The sequence below is a fragment of the Podarcis melisellensis genome (assembly GCF_964234715.1).
Source record: "Podarcis melisellensis genome assembly, chromosome: 1".
Lineage (NCBI taxonomy): Eukaryota > Metazoa > Chordata > Lepidosauria > Squamata > Lacertidae > Podarcis > Podarcis melisellensis.
This window is the reverse complement of record NC_138528.1, coordinates 128,305,478-128,327,373: the sequence shown is the minus strand read 5'-3', so window position 1 is coordinate 128,327,373 and position 21,896 is coordinate 128,305,478. Positions and strand designations below refer to the sequence as shown.

At 40.5% G+C, this 21,896-nt stretch overlaps 1 protein-coding gene across 1 annotated transcript in view; it reads right to left on the bottom strand.

The window, feature by feature from the left end:
- The window catches only part of CCNYL1 (cyclin Y like 1), a 31,447-nt gene that overhangs the window by 8,845 nt on the left and 706 nt on the right, over positions 1 to 21,896 (bottom strand). Inside the window, exons 2-7 of the mRNA XM_081898108.1 lie at positions 9,254 to 9,328; positions 8,411 to 8,445; positions 6,108 to 6,208; positions 4,300 to 4,335; positions 2,710 to 2,761; positions 1,900 to 2,019 (exon numbers count right to left, since the gene is read on the bottom strand). Coding sequence (XP_081754234.1) covers positions 1,900 to 2,019; positions 2,710 to 2,761; positions 4,300 to 4,335; positions 6,108 to 6,208; positions 8,411 to 8,445; positions 9,254 to 9,328 — 419 coding nt within the window. The remainder of the gene's footprint in view (positions 1 to 1,899; positions 2,020 to 2,709; positions 2,762 to 4,299; positions 4,336 to 6,107; positions 6,209 to 8,410; positions 8,446 to 9,253; positions 9,329 to 21,896) is intronic.

Genomic DNA, 21,896 nt, shown 5'->3' with positions numbered 1-21,896 from the left:
AGAGGTTTCACAACTATGCTTGTACGTGAGAAGGCTTCCCCAGAATCTATAACAGTTCAGGGTTATATGTGTGAGGTTCCCCTTGCTACTGATGTTTGCACTGAGCACAAAGCCGTCAAAGCACAAAATCCAGGGCAGGGCTACTTGGCGTGATATTGATCCTTGCTTCTGTGTTGTTCAACACGGGAGCAAAGGACACCAGAATAGGGCTAATAAGGCATGCACAGTAAATGTTTCAATCAAGTAAAATCTATGATGTAGTCAAACACCTGAAGGAGTAGTTTTAGTCTGATTTCCTGCAACTTCTCCCATCTACATCACCAGAAATGTTTTTGTTTTCAAGCAGACCAAACATAATGCACTCACTATGAAGGGTGGGCATTGTAAAGTGAAGATGAATAAAAAAAGTATTGCACGTTTTAAGAATTCATATTTTTCTTAACCAAGACTAATCAAAACTACTCAACATCACTGCAAACTTCATTACCGAGATGCTCCCTATTCATGTGTGTTTGCACTCACTGTACATTCAAGATACACATCTACATATACGTTTTATTCACCAATTTAAAATGAACTCCATTAGCTAAAATACATTAGAATCAAGCAACCACACAGCACTGCCATATTTTCAGCTTCAAGATCATGTACAGAAGGGGGGAAAGGTAACTCCAAACTGACTGAAAACTTTTGCTCCTTTCCATGGTGAAACAGTGCCAACTAGTGGCAGAAGTACTTTTTAGTGTTTAAGTGGCTGAATTTTTTAAGGGTTGCTTTCTTACACGACAGAATGCTTTCAGAAGAATTCCTAGAGTCTTACACACACACAGATAGTGCTGTCAGGAATTGTTTCAATACAGAAAAGCACTGGAAGCAGAATATTCCATTTCTGGCAGTTCTAGTTTATTGAAAGATTCCTGAAGGTCGTGTGGAATTTTTCACCTGCAGGCCTTCACAGGAACCATTCCAAAAACACAGCAGAGGAGGCAAATCTTACACTGAAACAGGGCCTCAATTCCGAGTCATGACAGACTCACTGGCTACAGGACAGCTACTTACCTGCACAAGTATTCCAAATTCAGAAGATGTAGCCCAGTGCATTTACCCTCTATTTCTGCAGCAGAAGAGAACTTAAGGGATGGGGGAATCCAGTAGCCTCACATGTGATTGGACTCCAATTCCCATTGGCATGCTGAATGGACAGTCAAAGTCCAACAAGAACCTGGAGGGCAACAGCGCCCCCCCCGCAATGGATTTGTCTAACAGTTATCAAACAGGCTGTTTAGGTGCAAGCTTATTGACACCGCTGCAATCAACCTAGTGCATTTCTTGCACAGTGATGCCCCGCAAGACGAACGCCTCGCAAGACGGAAAACTCGCTAGACGAAAGGGTTTTCCGTTTTGGAGGCGCTTCGCAAAACGAATTTCCCTATGGGGTCGCTTCGCAAGACGAAAAAATCTTGTGAGTCCCCGCGGGGTTTTTTCCGCTCCCCCCCTTTTCCTAAGCCGCTAAGCCGCTTAATAGCTGATCCGCTGATAAGCCGCTTAACAGCTGATCGCTAGAAGCTGCTAGACCGCTGTAGCGCTAATCCGCTAAGCTGTCAATGGGCTTGCTTCACAAGACGAAAAAACTGCTAGACGAAGAGAATCGCGGAACGGATTCTTTTCGTCTTGCAAGGCACCACTGTATCTAGTTCTGACTGCTGCAAGGTAAAAATGACAAGGAGTCATTACGTGAGACATACTTAATTCCATCTTGGATTCCTCCATTGCAGGGAGTTGGGTTCGAATGCCCTTTGGGTCTCTTCCTACTCTACAGTCCTATGACTCTTATGAATCTAACTCACAAAACCTGATTTTAAAAAAAATTAAATGCAAGATGGTGGTAACTGGGCTTACCAGTGTCACTATTGCACATTCGGCCGTCAGCTGCGCTGCACTAAACAGGGTACGTACAAAGCGATAGATGTGCTTGTGATCAGGGTCATGTTTAAAGTAGTCATCTGGAACCTCTTCACGCTGAAACAGAACACAGTTCAGAAGTAATTTAAAAGTGAAGCTGAACACAGTGGGACTTATTTCTGAGCAAACATGCACAGGATCATGCTGTTAGTACTGTGAAAATATCCTGCATGAATAGGCCAGTGGGTTATATACAAAGGCTGGAATCCAAATGGCTGAGTGCTCACAGGAGTTCCTTAAAGGCCTTTTCCTACTGGAGCTCCCTAGCTGCTCTCAAAAATAGGGGACACAATCTAGAACTATATTCTATGGGGACTCAAGAAGCTACCACCAGAAGGGAGAAACCGACTCATGAGCATGGGTAAATATTTTTCATAAATACCCCTCTGTGGATTCCAGCTCAAAGCTATAGAGGTCTAACACTGCTCTTCCAACAAAACAAAACCTGTATCAGCTGTTCTTGCACCACAGCCAGAATGTAGAATGGTACCAATTGACCAGGGATTACACTCTGCAGCATCACTTTTTAAAGTATAAGAAGCCAAATAGCAATCTAGTTTTGTATAGACTGAAATATTTCTTTGCACAGAAGCTAAGAAACAAGAAATCTCTCTTATTTTCCTGAAAATCTGGCTTTCCTTATAAAGCAAGCTGAAATAGACACCAGTTTCCTAGGTATCAGGGTTTATTCCTGTTGATATGGGATGCACTCAAGCAATCAAGTCAAACTAAGGTAATCAAATTTACCGTGAGTGGATGTGATTTCTCATCAAAAATATCCAGTGATCTATCAGAATCCCTGCAACACAGGAGAATGTATGTTACTGCTGTTAGTAAAGTTTTTTGAAAGATAAGCATTTGCATTCCTTTAAGGAGCATTTTAATACATCATAGGATGAGGAGGATGACCCATGTAATTGGTAATATGGCAATACCCTGTTCTTTATCTCCTTTGCCCGCTCTCTCTCCTCCATGTTGTGCATTTCTAAATGCTAACTCAAAAATGCCATAAAACTATATACAGTCGTACCTTGGTTCTCAAACAGAATGCGTTCTGGGAGTCCATTCGACTTCCAGAACTGCTCGAAAACCAAGACATGGCTTTCGTTTGTCTGGGAGCCAATATGTATGAGTTCCAAGGCATTCGGCAACCACGGTATGACTGTAATAAACTTTTAATAGCAATTGTTGGAAATCTAAGAAACTGTCCTGGGAACCACAATATACTCCTTTCACGGAACAAAACTGGCAATGTCATCAAACAAAACAAGCAAGACACCTACACCCAACAAACAAACAGCCCTCAATCAATAACTTTTGTAGACTTGGTTTCAATGCCAAGATACTCAGCATGAGCCAAATTTGAAGTTTTTAGCAAGCACTTGCATTAAGGTGAGACAAGATGTCTGGGCAAATGAGTAATAGTAAGCATACGATCAGAAGGGTGTGTGTATCCAGTGGCTGGATCTTGTATAGTATGAGTAGAACACAGCTCTCCTATCTCTTCCTCGCTATAGCCTCCTGTGTCCCCAGAAAAATCGGAGGACTCTCCTGAATGGGGTGGGATGTGGTACCAAGGGTTGGAGTGCAAAGGAGGACTAAGTAGAAATTGGGCAAAGGACACCTTGCATAAGCAGACTTCCATTCGACAACTCTGGTTACAACCTGGGGTGCTAAAGAAACCATATGGAGCAAAGACACATCCCTCCGGCAAACACATTTTGAGCCCATAGCCACAAATTACAATATGCCTATATTGCAAGGGATGCAAAACCTCAAAGAAGCCTGTACAAAGCTTGTATTATGACTGTTACTGTGGCTCCTGTCTTCAAAGAGACTCCCTTCATCCCCAAAGAGCTATATTTAACATTAATCTCCTGCAGTGAAGTAGCTCATCATCAGCCATAGAAAGCGGGGAGACAAGGAGCACGCATTTGCAACCCAGCCCTATCTATGAAGTCATTATGCACAGAAGGTGGCCTAAAAATTAAGTTACTGAATGCAAAACTCGCATCTGTTGCACTTTGATTTTTGTTTCCAAGACCTTAATTTGGTAAGTCTGTGTGTACATTTGTTTCTCTCTCAGTTCCCCAGGGCTCTTTACAGCCACCAGCAATTTCTTAGGTATGAAAAATGTAGCTAATACCTGCCCATTTTAAAATCTTGATATTTCATATTCACGCAACAAATTTTTGATTCTTAACAGCATTGCCTCTCCAACGTGAGAGCCCCAATTAATAAAACACACAAGTTACAGCTACTTCAGTAACCAATGGCTAAGCTGTAGTCATCATCACTGCAATGACTTGCAAAACAAGAGTTTTAAATGGTGCTCACCTGTTCTTTATGTGATAGTATATTGCTAATGTAACACTGTGAGGAGAGAGAAAAGTCATTTCACTGTTAGTGGTTCTGCAAGTTTAATTTTGATACAAGATTGCTGTTAGAGACAAAAACAGATTTTATGACAAAAACCACATTGGAAACTTTTGCCTCTTCTTTCCCTTTTTCAACTGAACTCATTTAAAGATATATGTGTTGAAATTCAACATGCTCTAATACAAGGTTGTCTGAACTAAGACTAAAAAAAATCTTTATATTGCCAGGAACTGGATCGTATAATGGAGCATCTGGATTAAATCTGTAATCTATTTAGTAAGAAAATGACCAACAAAATTAGCTTGTGTAGATGACTTGGCCAAGAGACCCCAAGCGGTACACAAATATCACTAGTGGGGGGGACTATTGAATAACACTGAATATTAGGAGGGATACAGGGTATAACCACACTGATGATGTAGGCTAAAATCTTCTGGCCATTTATCTTTTTTGGCTGTAAGACAAGATAGGTGAGTTAGTGACTGTGCCTCCTCCTTTTCCAAGCAACTGGACGCTGCTCTCTCCAGGCAGACCTGTGGGCACATCTTGATGCTGCCAGTGCAGAGATTGAGATGTTGTCCTCGCTGCATTCAGCTGGTGGGAGGTAGGGGAAGGTTCATTAGACAAAAGAGGCTGATGTTCTGACAGCTACAGAACACCATCGCCCACGGCTCCTTAGGCTTACCACACCACACAGCCCAGCTGAGGAATCAGAGGGGGAAGCTCTGACCTCCTACATCTACTGTGCAAGATCAACTCTTCACTCGCTCCAGTCTGAAAGCCCTGAGAATATTTATGCTCATGGTGCACAGACTCTATTACCGAGGTGGAGGAAACTGTGTCGGGGTGGTGGTGGCTCCACTTCTAAGAGGCCACACCTATAAATGGGCTAAATCCATTTGCATGGAATCATCCCTTAAGCAGCTTGCCCTGTATTTTAAGCAGCTCACCCTACAATGCTGGTGAGTTTCAACAGTATACAGTCCTCTTTAATAAACCTCTTTTCCATTTAGAGTGTGCCCCCCATTCTACTTTTAAGCTATAGTATAATTTCATTATACGACATTGCTGCTATTCTGGCAACCCTGAGTCAAGGGACCCAATCTGAAATGATGCATGATGTTTTAGTTAAAATCTCCACTACTTCTCAGCTTCAGCTGCGAATCCAACTTCCTCCTGCAGCTCTCTATGGCCTAAACACACTGTGTGACTTACATGAGCCAATCTATGGCAAATCTGGGCTTTGTGTTCCTAATTCCTAATAACTGTATTGTCTCAAGCACTCCAATATTTTATCAGCTAAACATTTTAAAGTTACAAGCTAATTTTATACCCAATTCTCTGAGAGGGCAGAAATAGAAACTGGAGTATGAGAGCTCTGGAGTCTACATAAGAGAAACAAGAAAGATGAAGATACAAAAAAAGTTTAACTATTAGGTAACTTTTCCCTGAATCAAAGAATTCTGGAATCAAGTACTGTGGTTAAGGAATAATTTCATGCCACTAGATGGCAGGCCAACCCAAGAGGCTACAATTTACTCTGTGTTTTATACAGAATGTTACCAGAGCAAAGGTTTCATAAAACTGCTGCATTTTACTTTGTGTACTTTGGGGGCAAAGAAAACTTTCCTGCTCAACTTATAAAAATCAGAATCAATCACTTTCACTAGATCTCGTTCGACAGAATACTGATTCCTCTGATCTCTCCAGAGGAGGTGAACATGAGTATCAGTATACCTTCTCCCTAAAGACTCAGTGGTACTTACCATTTTATTGTGCTCCTAAGATTAGGCTGGCTTACTGTGCTGTCATCAATAAATATTGTTGAACATGAACTATACTTTTTTGTAAGCTGCCCTGGAGAAACCTGTAAGGAGGAGGGGAAAGCAGCAGTGTTCTTAAAAATGGTTTCCAATACAACTATTTATGGGTTTACAGTAAGCACCCATATCCAAACCTACATATTTAAGAATTAAGCATTAAAATTCTATTAAAGAAAGCAAAGATACATTAGAGAAAAATACTTGAATGGCATAGAAGAAAATCTCACTCTCTCTATCCCACACACACACACACACACCCCACCCGCCCATCGCAAGTCCTTATCCAGGTCTGGACTCCCTTGTGGCTACTATTGTAAATAGCAGAGGAGAATACACAAGAAATGACATGTTTAAAGTTGAGGAGGAGAACATGTGCCAGCAGTGTGTCATAGAGAAGCTAAACGACTCTGCTGAAGCTCAAGGAAGGTATTCTGGGTTACTTAGGCTACAGATGTCCCCCCATTTAAAGCCAATGATTAATTGTGTTTAGTTTTTGGGAAAAGAGCCTAGGGCTGTCATACATCCAGATTTTCCTGGATACACCCAGACATTTTAGGGGTGTCAGGGCAATTTTTTTGTGGAATCAGGGAAAAAACAGCAACTAAAGCTCAACAACTCTGTCTGGATTTTCACTTTTGGGAATATGGCAACCCTAGGAGTGAGCATGAGCACATTACATTACACAACCATGTGCCATCAATATTATACTTCGACAGTTATAAGCTATGAACATCAAAAAGCTACTCATCCCACCAAACAATTCTAGGAAAGTGTGTGAAAGTTGGTAGCAGATATCTTAAGGCAGGGGTGAACTTTGTTTTGCAGAATATTTTGTTGTTACTGTACTAGAATCCCTGTGGGTTGTTTAAACAAACAAAGCACATCCTCAGGATCTTAACATTTAAAATGTAACTAATCTGTCTTAAGTAATTCAGAAAAAATCCACTGTTCCTGAAGATGCAATGTTCAGACTGAGGCCCACCCAGTCCTGTACTCTGCAGGAATTCCAGCAACTGGCCGTTAACAGGCTGTTCAACGGAAATTAAACATGAACTACCTTCTGTTTAAGAGTTTACTCCCATTCTACTTTGGCTGCAAAGTGTTTCTGAAACAGAAGGGAAACGGAAGCACAGAGCACTTGTTCTATCAAGTGTTGGCAGGCAAAAAAATATGGAAGTGACATGCTGAACGGATTAATCACCACTAATCCCATTAGTCACAGGTGACCCTCTTCTGTAGCTCCCACTGAATCACACATTAATGCTCCCTCTCCACCACAGCATTAGCCATGTGGGAGACAAATTTCATGCTCACTTATTAAATATGCTTTTGCACTTGAAACAATTATATAATGTGAGTGCTTAGACTGAGATATTGTGCAGTCAACCAGCTAGGATTGTGTTCTACTGCATTATGGAAAAAGGAAACTTGAGAATCATAGAATTGCAGAGCTGGAAATGCCCCCAAGGGTCATCTAGTCCAGCCCCCTGCAATGCAGGAACTTAAATATGCAGTGAATGGTTTAAACGTTTGAAGTAAGCTGTTGGAATAGTAAGGAGTGAAACTCTTAAGCTCACTGCTGCCATTTTCTGCATGTAACTAGCTGGGCTTTTGCTTAAATGTTCTTCATTTAAATGATCAAACATCCAGCAATGGACCATGGAAGAGGTTTCTCTCCAGCTAACTATCTGTCAGGTCTTCAGGTACCCAAATACAGATGGTCTTTTACCCTCACCAGATTTAACGTTCTCCCTTCTGCCTTACTTCAGGGCAGATTTGAGGGTAAACCATACACAGCACGGTTCTGTCCTTGTGGCTTGTTGGAAGTTGAAACTGCTTCACATGTACTATTACGTTGTCGTCTTTATGAGGATATACGTTTGACTTTTATTACACCTGTTTTGCAAAAGTCCAGGAAAGAATCGGAATACCATAGTTTAAAACTACTGCTAGAGGACAAGAACCCCAAGACTACATTAAATGTAGCTAAATTCTGTGCGTCTGCAATCAATCGCAGGAAGCAAGTGGTATCCCATAATGTTCAAACCCCTAAATGTTAATTACAGGGGACACGCTAACAATTAATTTTAATTTTTATATTTAAAGCCTTGTTATATTCATATTGTCCCTTGTATTTCTGATATTTTTTATGATCTGTGATATTGTGTGTGTTGACGCTGGTCTGTGACCGTATTAATAAATTCATTCATTCATTCATTCATTCTTCATTTACTAGATGTACTTACATGGTTGATGTGGTTGCTTTTCCTCTTCTCTCTCACTGAAAAGGGAGTGAACACTTTTATTAATGAATGCTTCAACCTCTAAATGCATTCTGTATTTTAGAATGCAATCTGTTTAATTGCTAGGAGTATACATTCAAACCCAACCAAAACCACCCAAGGTTTATCCGACAATAATTCAGTTTTCAGTTGAGCACAGTTTACCACTTCCAGGGTGTGTCAACTTAACTTTATGCTGCTTTTTTTGGGAAACCTAACATTTACTCCCAATGTAGAAACCTCTACATTTACTTCTGCTCTGCAAAGACTAGGGAGTTATTGCAGCAGTTCATCCTATGAGGGAAAATGCATTCAAGACTCTTGGTATTTCATCACTAGAGAGCACTGCTTTAAGCATTTACTTGCTAAGTTTGAGCTAATCCAACTGCACTGAAATTTTATACCACGAAGAACATGTGATTACAAAAATAAATGCTGTTACGAGTTGTGTTATCTAAAGCTACTGAGCTTCAAGCTACAAGGCACACACTCTGCCAGGATAAACCTAAGTAGATTTTTTTTCAAGCACTGGTCACAGGACAACCATCCTAAACCATTCCTAAATAAGAAATGCAATCATTCCGATTCATTCTAATGAGTGGCAAGTGTTTCAAAAGAATGGATGAATTAAAAGCTTATTTTTAAATGCCTTGGAAAATGGCTATGAAGAAAGAGCAGCTAAAAATGTTGATGTGGAGTCAGTATTTTGACGGAAGTGGAAGGAGACAGCGGCATTTCTCAATCAAAATCCACCCACTCTATCATATCCTCCTCTCCTTCGTTTTAAGAGAGCAAAAGAGAGCTTACCATCTGTTTGGGATTTGCTCAAGAAAATTGTGCTTGCTCTAGGATGGTCAGATGGATTTGACTCCAATGCTAAATCTGAAACAAAGAAACAGAAGGGATGCTATTCCGAGGTTTGGATTCATTTTGGGAAGCACATCTACATTCCAAGAAAAGTGAACTTACTCCTAGACATCCTACCTATCCCATACTTCCCAGCAGTTACATAATTAGTATCTATATAGTACATTTTCATACATTCAAACACTAGAACCATATCTTAAAATAATAATAATAAAAAAGATTCATACAGTAGTTCATAATAATCAACAGGGTGCTACCACACTAATGTTGAGCATACTGAACTGGTATTTACCCCATTCAGTTGGATTTAAAGTCCGAGTCATCAGCCTGCTCTGAATAGATCAGGGGTGGGGGACTCTGGCCAATGGGCCAAGCTGTGTCTGCCATTTCTCTAAACCTGTGTTTCCCAACCTTGGATCTCCAGCTGTTTTTGGACTACAACTCCCATGATCCCTAGCTAGCAAGATCAATGGTCAGGGATGATGGGAATTGTAGTCTGAAAACAGCTGGAGACCAAAGGTTGGGAAACACTGCTCTAAACCACCTGCCCATCAGCTGATGTCACTGGTGACATCAACTAACGGACAGGATGTTCTTGGAAAGTCTGCTCCATGCCGACTGTTTCAACCTTTGAAGAAGATGAACATATTTTGGGGAGGGGGTATTAAAAAAAAACCCAGCATGTAATTTTCATTGCTAGAACCAATGTCTGCTTTAGATACAGGCTCTGACAGAAACCGTTCTGTCACACAACGATGAAGAAGCAGGCACTTGCTTTGCAGCACTCTTTGAAAGCGCTCCCCCCCCCCACATTCTTTGCAGCAGTCTCCCCTACGCCTTTGAAGACTGCTGTAGCAATCTTTAAAAGAGATGGGAAGAGTCTACTGCAAAGAGCATTGTGAAATCCCTTGCACAAGTGCAAGGGATTTTGACATGTGGATGGGGCAATCCACCTGTCAATCATGTGATACCATAGTGACACCATGTGCTAGACCATCAATACTGCCTCAGCTCTTCTGCATGAGCAGTCCTCATTACATATATAACACTGCCCATATATAATATTGCTCAGTGTTAGAAATTAGCCAGGTGCATTTTGTGACTGGTGCAGGTCCAATAGCCACCACGTGGAGATCTCTGGATACCAAGTTGGTGGCTGGTTAAAGCAAAATGTCACTTCTGTTATATCTTCCTTGGAGACTGAATGAGTTAATAATAAATCCCATTGCAGAAAAAAAGAGCACCTAGACATTCTGTTGTGGCGAGTGCAACCTAGGTTTAAAGTGCCATTTGGCGATTAGATTATGTATTTGAATTTCTAATATCGCCATGCTAGATTGGCTGTTTCAAGTACATAGTGTGGAGAAGCTAGACTAATGCTAGATGGCTTCCTAAAAGCATCCATCTGTTCATCAGTAGTTTAGTTTTCCTCTCTGAGTAAACAAAGAAAGTAGCTTTAATTATGCCAAACCTTTAAAATTCTACAGGCGGTCCCCAAGAATTTCAAGAAGTTGGTTAAGAACACTTTCCAAGTATGAATGGGAAACACACATTAAAACACATTATTTCACACTTAGATCATTGAAGTTGGATTTACTTGTAAGAGACATGAGTCACCAGAAAGCTTGTAAATACTGAAACTGCTAAGAAATTCATATAAAGGATACTGAGTTGGGGAGAACCCAACCACAAGGCATTTTCGATGCTATGAGGTCATCTCAGGTCAGGATTACTTTTTAAGTCTTAACCTTAAAAAATAATGAATACACTATTGTAGCTTTTTAAAATATATAAGTACCTTTCCTATTCTACCTAGCTGCCTTTCCCCCAGCCCAGTTCACTAGAGGCAAAAACATACCACAAATGTGTAGCAGCTGTTTTATGTGTTATCCTGTGTGCCAGAGTGACTCTCGCACTTGGGTCTTGATTTCTGGCACGCTTGCAAAGATAGTTGGCCACCAAATGACCTATGCTATACAGACACAGGATTCACTTATACTTCAGCAGTAATTTTACGGACGGACATAAATACAAAGGAACCACATGTGCTGCAGATTAACAGAATACACTGCAGTTTACCAGAGGGGAATCTTCAGCAGCATGGCCCAAGTCTCTGCCAAGGAGGACAGCTGCTCCAAGGGATTTAAATTGTAGACATACTGGTATGCCTTTGGACGGCTGACAGTGAAAGTTTATGCTGCAATGAGACAATTTCCTCTCTAAGGCACTGCAGTTTCTCTCTCTGACATACTAACATGGCTATAATCATAAATCATAGAGTTGGAAGGGACCTTGAGGGTCATCTAGGATATCCTTGCATAATTCTGAGCTGAAGTTGGATAGCAAATGCATGAATGACATTGTTACATTTCTGTCCTAGCATTGTAGTTGCAACATTCCCCACACACCCTGTCATGTTTCTACACATGCAGCATGTTTGTTTGCCTATTTGCATATAGTGTTGGAACACAAACTGTGTGTCTGCCTTGGCCGCTAATCATTGACCTGCTAATGTAACACGTTAACAAGCCAACGATCTGAAAATGACTGGGCATGATTAGACACATGCATGTGCTAAACCTATGTCCTGCATCTTGTTTAAGTTGGGCCTCAGTGAATGGTAGAGAAAGGGAGGCATTGAAATATGCAACTGCACCACCTGAAGTGGTATGTTTCAGGAAAAGCTCCATCTCTTTATTCTTCTGTCTCTGAACTGACCACAAATGGTAGGCCCTTTAACATCAGTTTCCTGAATGTCTCATAACAAGCAAAGTCCTATTACAATAGGGAACTTAAAGTATTGCTTTCTCCATCCTGACTAACAATCTCATGCAGCACAAAAGCAAGTTATTACATCATATAATCATCTGCTTTGGATTGACTTAGATTTCCTCCCTGGCCATTCAGCAGGACACTGACGGATGACTCCATTGTCCATCCAAAGTAAGGGCAAAAGCACTTATAAGTACCAGTAACGGTGAAATACTTTCAGACAGTTTGCTCATCTACATAGTCCTTCAGGGAACAGATGAAATGGCACTGCTGCCCTACACCTGAATTAAAAAGAGGTCAGGTGTAGAAACAGTCATTAAAATATTGCAAGCTCTACATCAAACCTCCCATCAGAATTGGGGTGAGGGTTAGGAAATTAATTTAAGTCACCAAAAGAGAGGAAACAATTATTGGTTTAAGTCACGCTTTCCATTCACTCATTTGGTTAGTATACAATTACATCAGAGTAATTTTGATTTACAATGAAGTGGAAACTAAATCCCAAACCTCTACTGATACAGCCTACATACCTCATGCACTTCACGATTTACAGGAACTTGATTTTTTAAAAGTACTGTACAGAGAAACACAGATTTGCACATGAAAATACACAGAATTATTATTATGGGACTTAAAGGAAGATCAGTTTGTAGCACGTGTAAGCTCAGAAGGTGGACTGCACATATGTAGAAGTTAATTTCCATTTCGCTCCATGCAGACATGCAAGGACACTAACAATGTAATGATACTGACTCAGAAGTCCTACCGAATTTAATGGGGTTTCTTCCAGGTAAGTGGGTCCTCACTAACCATGAGCTGCAGCTAAAGTTTGTTGCACAGGCACCTATCTGGCTGTCATGACTGAATCAGGTATTGCCCATACTTCATAGCTTAGAATACCACGTGAACCAGCTCAGATTATAAAGGTTCTACATAACAAATACTAATATTTTAAAGTTGGTTGGTTTTTAACAACTTTCCTGAATTACTTTTCTTAGTTCCAATGCAGCATCTGCTGTCGTAAGCTGCTGCCAAATCTTATGACATTTTATAACAAAAAGCTTCTAAAAGGCTTGCCATAGGGTGCCAAACCCATTTATTTCACTGAATTTTGGTTTTAAGATGGATTTGTAATTTTTAATAATGTTGTTTCACTTCTGAAGATAGCTTGATTTGAAAGAAAATCTGTAATGTAATAAAGCATGTTAAATTCTACAGTTCTTAAAGTCCAATTATGATGCACACTCACAAACACAGAATCACTGTGAAAATAAATATTGCCTGGAAAAAATCTGACACCTTATAATTATGATACAATGGAACACATTTATTGTTGAAGAAATGATTGACATTTGTAACTATCAACTAAAAAGAAAGACATCCACTTTCTATCTAATGTGCAAGAACACTGGTCCAGTTTCTTCTGGAAAATTCTGAAGACCTAGACCACAATCTAATGTATTTAATTCTGTACTGGATTGTGGCTCTTGTCTTCAGGTGAGTGATGCTGCCATGTGAACACAGCCAGACAAAAATCCAGTAGCTTCACAATCACTTCCCTTGTTTTTAAAAGAGATACAATTGTGGAGTGTACAAAGAATGCATGCTGCATGACCAAAGGTTTCGGATTATGCTTCTAGGTAGTATAAAGGCTTTATTTAATTGAAGTGTTTTAACTGCCATAGCAACCAAGTAGTGGGTATGGCTGTTCAGGAAGTATGTTTTAGACAATGGGGAAATTGATTTAAATTAATCTTTACTTAAGCAAGTTAAAACCAGAGATTTAAATCAAGCCACTGGATGTGTTCAAGCCCATTTTATAATCCTCTCCTAAGCACCCTAACTTTCTGGAAACTGGGGTAGAAGTTACGCAACAAAAGCCATTTACTTTCAATCTCACTGAAGAAGCATCCAAAATGTTTGGTTCATAGAGTCATAAGTATTCATGATTTGCCATAAAACTACACATGGCCTATTATGACATTTATAATGCTTGACCCAAACATGCATGCCTTTCCCCACTGCTTTGCAACCAAAATGTAAGACAAGCCAATGATTTTTATCCATCCTCTGGAGTAATAGCTCCCAAATTCTAACGACATTATAGAACTTCAGCCACATATTTCGTAGCCCTAAGGAAGAAAGCAAAACTGAATGAAAAAAAGGTCCACTGAATCAAAAACCCAGCTGCGCTTTCCAAAAACATTTAGATCAGGGGTAGGCAACCTAAGGACCGGATGCGGCCCAATCGCCTTCTCAATCTGGCCCGTGGGTGGTCCAGGAATCAGTGTGTTTTTACATGAATAGAATGTGTCCTTTTATTTAAAATGCATCTCTGGGTTATTTGTGGGGTCTGTCTGGTGTTTTTACATGAGTAGAACGTGTGCTTTTATTTAAAATGGATCACTGGGTTATTTGCAGGGCATAGGAATTCATTCTTTTTTTTTTCTTTTCAAAATATAGTCCAGCCCACCACATGGTCTGAGGGACGGTGGACTGGCCCACAGCTGAAAAAGGTTACTGATCCCTAATTTAGATGGCTAAAACTGTCTGAACTATTTTTCAGAATTGGTTGTAGACTTTAAAAGCCATCTTAAATGACTCGGATATAACTCAAAAGACCAGCTGCTTGTGCTATTCTATAATATCTTAACTTTTACAGAATATGCAAAACTAGCTGCCCTTTGCTTTGGACCAGCTTGAGCCCCAAGACTTACAGGAAGACAGCAAAGTGAAATGGCAACCCAACCGAGATTAAATGCTTATACAGGCATACTGTATATCAGAGATATTGGGGGTTTGGTAGCAGACCACCATAATAAAGCAAGTATCACAATAAAGTGAGTCATACCATATATATTTTTGTTTCCCAGTACATATAAAGGTTATATTTACACTATACTGTAGTAGTCTATTAAGCCAGGCCACCTTGGCTGCATGGGTGGGAGGGCAAAACCCCGGCTCCAGCCCAAGCCGGCTCCACTCTCATAACCAGAAGAGGGGCAGTGGTGGTAGGGGGCTTCCTTCCCCTGGGAATGGTAAGGCTGCCTGCAGCTGCACCCGTGTCCTTATAAGGTAACAATATCCGCAACACGCAATGAAGTGAGCTATGCCTGTCTATTGTAAGTTTAGTTGCCCATCATTCTCATGAACAAGGAAAGTGTATTGTATTCCCTGCCATTTCTGTCTGTCTTTCCTTAGGTCTCTTACAGTTGGATTTTATGCATATTTCATCCGCAAGTCTCACTAGCTTCAGTAGGATTTACTTTAATGTGTGTAGGATTGTAGGAAGATCAGCTTCTTTAAATAATAGCATCTGCCCAAATATTAATTAAAAACAAGCAACAAGACAAAGACAAATAATCACAGTAAAAGAAGTGATAAACCACCGGCAGCAAGCCGTAAAACTAGCATTAAAACACAATAAAAGATCTAATGAATTTTGCATAAAAATATAAAGGAAAATATAAACCCTGGCATCATAAGGATGACTTGAGCACTTGCGAAGGCAAGTCTCTCTGAGGAGGGCCAAAGGCGTACCTAGGGTCCCACCTGCTATCACCAGGGGGCGGGGGAATCACTTTACAACAGCCACATTAGAAATAACATTTTGCACAGCCCAATTGCTACACGTTATGCATCCCGAGTACTTGAAGTGTCCGGACTGAAGAGGATGGAAAAAATTGCTCGCCTTTGTGCCGCAGTGTATTGCCACACAGTGTCGCCAAACACACATACGTCATACGTTCCCTAGTCTTGAGTGGTGATTTTCTGCCCCTCGAGGCCTGCACCCCCGGCAGGGGCTGGTGGTACTACTTTGAGGGCATTCCATAACCAGGGCACCAGTACCAAAAATATTCTCTCTCCAGTAGCCATCTGACACACCCCATGAAGCAGCAGAACTCAGAGAAGGTTAGCAGCCACTGCAGGTGGGAATACACCACAGTAATATGATCAGATTGCTGGGTCCCCGATACCCTTGCTAACTTGTTTAGGATCGGGTTGTTTCCAGATGTTTGATGTTGTTTCCAGATCTTTTTCAGAGGCAGCCTTGTGTATAATACAGTGTTCGAAACTCCCATTGTTCTAGGCACAATTTGCGACAGGGAAGTCCATTAGCGCGAACAGATTCTGAGCTGTGGGCGCAGTACTGCGCCTAAGATTTCAGATTAAAACTGCAGATTGGAAGGAAAGGAGGACCTTCTCCTGCCTCCCCACTTCCAGTTATTCTCTGAAGACTGGAGAAGAGACCCTCTTCAGAATATTTGGGGGGTGGGGTGGGCCGAGGAAGGACTAGACCATGTGAAAAATGAACGTAATAAAGTGAAATTATATCAATATATAGAATTAGCGAGATTAACACAGAAAATAAGGCAAAATAATACTACGAAACTTAAAGATGAATGGAAGAAATTTTTAATTTATGTTGAAAACAATATGGGCATTAGTAACACAACAGCAGATGATAATTAACACCTTCGATGTATAATACTAATGTAAGTTCTACTGCAAAGATTATATAATGGTTATGCAATCCTAGACCAAGTTGAACGGAAGTTTGTCTTTTACCGTTTTTTCTCTTTTTTTTCTTTTTCTTTTCTTTCTTTTTTCTTCTTTTGAATGCGTTTTTTTCTTTGTAATCTCTTTTTCTTTTGTTATTTTCTACTTTTTAATTGTATGTATATGTATATATGTATCTGATGTCTGATGTGTAATGTGAATCTTTTTTCTAATAAAATAAAAAAAAAATGAACGTAATATTTTAGCTGCAGCACATTCATTTTCAGCTTTGTATTCTTGGTGTTAAAAAACCATGCCTAGACATTCCGTTGTTGCACCCATAACCTAGGTTTAAAGTACCATTGAGCTCCTAGCTTTCATATCTCAGTTTCTAACACTGGTATGTCACATTACTCCAAGCAGTAGGTTATAAGAAAGAACATAGGTAACTGTAGCAAGGTTATCTCTGTCCAGAGAGGGCTACAGTTGATATATCAACCAAAGCTGATAAAGGGCACTTCATGTCATTGAGACTACTTGCATCGACAGTGATAACACCAGACCTATGATCTACTGTGAATCCGATCCTTACAGTGGATGCAACACCATCCAGAACAGGTTAAAGTCATCCACCAGGCAGGTGAACCACCACGTAACAGAACCATCATCTTATCTGGATTTGGGCATTACTGTCCCTAGGCACTGATGAAAGATGAAAAGGAGAGATAGAGCTGGGTGTCATCTGTGTCTACTGCCGATACCAGTGTTAAATTTGTGGATGACTTCTCTAAGCAATTTCATGTAGATATTAAACAGTATGGGAGATAATTTAAGAATCCTGTGGGACCCCATAACATACTTGCCAAGGAGCAGAGCAATAACCCCCTCAATGCCACCGGAGTCTCAACCATCCAAGCAGGAGTGGAGTCACCGCAATGCAATTCTTCCAACTCAAAATAGTCTAACCAGAAGGATGCCAATGTTGAAAGCTGCCTAGAGGTCCAAAGGAATCAACACAGTTATATTCCTCTTGCTCCTTACTACTACCACATATTTCATCCCACAGGACAACCCTTCCAAAACTGGGCCTAATGCCCACATGTAATTTTATATTTTCGAGCTGGAACTGATAGTATTGCAGATCCTTTCCTGAGAGGTGCCTTGTGAGAAAGGCCTGGTGTTTGTTCACGTCTGCTCTGTTGCAAGAGCAAGCTGTAGCCTGTTTCACTCCTAGACTTGTCACAGCTACTCCAGAAGGAAAAGCTGCTCAGCACTAAGCATTGAAGGTAACTGTGAAGTGTTAGGTTTGCTTCCTCTTTTTTCACCCGTACTGTTTTGCAGAGTTGTACGCTTGCAAATTTTAACAAGGAACGCTTTCCCTTTTCTAACAATATTGTAGTTTAATTTTATCTACTCCCATTGTTTTCATTGCTCCTTTTTATTGCTCCTGCTTTTCTCTGCTGCTATTATTACTGCATTTAGAAGTTTCTGAGCCTGTAATTTTTACTATCCAGGTATTTATGGAATTTTATGATGCTAACCGTATATTACGATTCTCCTGATAATTGGTTTTTAATGTTATTATTTAGTGTGAAACTAAATTGACCTAAGTGGTGTTCATTGCCTCAAGCACCTTGGAAAACAGAGGTAAAACTAAAATATTATCAATAAAAAATTACTGAAGCCCCCACTGCACTTTTTCTGAAACAGAACAAAGAAATTGTTGTTTGTGCCATTATGACAGTCAAAAAACTCATACAGCAAGGCAACCACACAGATGGCTAGCCATCATTTGAAGAATTTGGCCACATTTATCATTCTTCACTTACTATATTTCCAACCAGTCAATCAAGAAGATTAACCAATAAGATTGTTCACAAATCAGAAAGCTGCTATAACTGAGTAAGACTGCTAAATATTTTCCCATGTCAAAGTACTCTAATTTTAGTATTATTCCTTTGGTTCAGGAAGCAAACATAACTTAAGTTTTTTCCCCAGGAAACCTGCATGGAACAAGGGCTGGGTGGGAGTGGGTTGCTGATGTCTGACTTTACTGCTGTAACTTAACTTCCTGTTGGTCTGGATATAGCTTGCCATTGTCCAGCTATATTATGTCATTTTTAAGTTAGCCTCCAGGATTCCATTGTTCCACCACCCTTTTCCTTCCTTCCAATAAACACATAGAAAATTCAGCGGTTAAGACACTCAAACTTGTCTTGCCACTTGCACGCTGAACGTAACTTTTGTATCACAATTCATAACTATATATTAGTTATTAGAAGCAGCATGTCTCGGTTTTAAAAAGGTATCAAGTGTCCCCATCAAGAAATATGTTCTGGGATTGGTATGCATTATACAAAGTTAAGATAGAATGTATTTGCTTACATTGCCTATTTTGCTTCCAAACATCATTATAGGAAGATGCCATCACAACTGCAGTTCCAGTCCTGAATACAAAGGCAGTTTCTTGTTAAAGTAGATAAGTCATGTTCAAAGGAATTGCCAGGGAAGTAGGGGAGAAGGGTTAGATTTCTCCAAGAGTTGCCCAGATCCTCTAGTTGAGATCTGAATCTCTTCTTTCATACTGGAGTACAAACTACTTCAATCTAGTCCAAAGATGTTTTGCCAGATTAGCAAGATATACACAAATCTTAAAGTCTACCCCCCCCCAATATTATACGCCAAGAAGTGGAAGTGCATACAGTATATAACTCCACAAAATGGCCAGATCACTCTGGAAAAGTGTTGTGCTTGTTCCCATGGAGAGCTGTTGGTCATCTGGGGCCAAGTTATACTATATGGTTGTATACTGTATAAAAAATTATCCAACTGCTTTCAATGCATCACTTATTAGAAGACCATGAGAGAAGTGTGAACACTAACTCTGAGGCTGGATCGTAGCTCTCTATAAGATAGCTTTTGGAAGAAAGGAGAACAGATGACCATAAACTGGACGTTTGAAAGACATGCAGCAACACTATGAAGCCTGTGTGCAATGAGAGCTGCTGCCATTTAGCTTTTCTAAATAGCCCCAGTATTGGAAAAGGTACTGTTTCAACCTATCAGATGTAGCCAAAAATCTCCATGAAGACGACAAAAAACATGGCTGATACTAAGAAAAGACATCAATAAAAGTTTTCAAAACACAGCTATCTACTACCAGTTCTGGAATTACACGGGAGAAGGCCAGGGACCCTACATAATAAACCCAAAATGGTTTTAATGAAGTAAACAAACATCATATATTTATAAAATAAATAAATAAGTGGGGGGTGGCACTCCTGTAATTGGGAACTGCTACCAGAAGGAAACACAACAGGAACAAGGACTTCAAAGACCAACCCACCACGTCATCTCTTCTTCTGCAGGCACTTTTATTATCAATCTTTTCCATTGTTCCACTTCAGCAACTACTGCCTATCTTTCTAAGGGAAACAGAAGGGTTATCCACACCCATATCCCCCAAGTAGCAATGACTACTTTCCCATTAAATTCAGCAGTAAAGTATTCCACTTCGGAGCTGTTCTGCATTCCCACTTCTCACTTGGAATTAAGCTACTCCTTCTCAGCTTTGCATTTAGACTCCAAGTCTTCAAGTAGGCACAAACAGTGCTCCTATCTGTACACCTTGAACCTGGATTCATCCCTTGGTGACACTTAAGTGGAACAGAATATTGGGAACTTGATGGTGCAAAAGCAAAATGAAGACCTAGAACTGTTGTCTCAATCCGGCCAAGAGCACACGAGATGACTGGATTACAAGCCTGATGAGAAGTTAGCCATTCTGGTTAATGGAAGAATTGGAAAGTAATAAACATAAATAATTTCTCTTTAATCTTCCCCACCTCTAAGGTTCAAAGTACCGGCGGAAACATTCACATCCTCCTTCAGTGATACACTACAAGCTAAAGGAGTGTTCATCACCTTATTACTCTTCCGACATGCTGTTTAATCTTGTTTCCAGACAGAGATTTCTCTGAATGACAAACAGACCCATAAATCACACACAGGCAGCATCAGTTTCTGTGCTGATCCAGGAGGCAGGCCAGGGACTAGCAAGGGCAGCATAGTCCAAAACTGGAGTAATGAACCATATTTTGGGTTTGAGCTTTGAGGGTAGGGGAAGGAAATCCATTGGGAGTATAGAATGTTAGAAGGGGAGGGGGAGGCTGAAAAGGGCATAGGATGATAATTGGGTGGCAGTGGGAACTTTGGTCAGTTGACAGGAAATGAAAGAGGGAATTAGCCAGTTAGGAATAGGTTTGGGAGATTACTAGTTCTAATTACATTCACCCCAGATTTCAGTTTACTGTGAATCTGCTTTCATTGTTACTCAAATAAACATTGTGCTGTTAACCCTTTGTGACCAGTGTCAGAAACTCAGTTGTATAAACTAGGTGCCAAATGGCTCCTTAATCCAAGGTTGCAGTTGCCAAAACGAAATGTCTTGTTGCCATTTTGGAGCAAGATGGGTCTAAAGCCTTATTTTCAAAGGATGGACAGGCTGTGATTGATTATCAGTTAAACATCTCGCTAGTTCAGATTTTTGGATTTGATATCCCGCTTTATCACTACCCGAAGGAGTCTCAAAGCGGCTAACATTCTCCTTTCCCTTCCTCCCCCACAACAAACACTCTGTGATTACAACCTTGAGCTAGGTTAAGAACTTTGAGAACTTAAAGAAGAAAAGTCACTTGATCCAGGAACAGTCCACACATATATTGTTCTATTCCTACCTCTTTTTCTAAATGGTGACACAGACCATTCACAATGTAGGAATATTCTTCACAACTGTGAGCAGGGTGGGGTAACTGAAGACAAGCTACAACAATTAACTACAACACTGTTCACTGCTCCTACTCAGGGTGCACAGAAAAAGCATTTTGCTTCCTGAAATTCATTCTGACTGTGCAGATAAAATATAGCGGTTAGTATTCTACAAGATGTGATTTTAATGTGCGAAAACAGTCCAGATCCAATGATCCCCTGGCATGTCAGGTGCCATCCCGGCATCTTCACTTCGTTGCAAGTGACCAATAGTCAGGTGCAAAATGTGCTCCGCTAATTTCAAACACTGGGCGCAAGAACTATGCTATCACAGGCACGTGAAACCTTTGTGCCCCCTTCCTTGCAGGATGGGTTAATCTGGCTACTAACCAGAAAGCTGGTGATCAGATTGACCCTGAGGTCCCTTCCAACTTAAACTTTGTGAGCCATCCTTAGGGCTGATGGGAGTTGTAGTCCCAACACATCTGGGGACCGGAGTTTGAGAAAGGCTGTAGGGATCTCACCCAGCGGGGATTTGGAAATA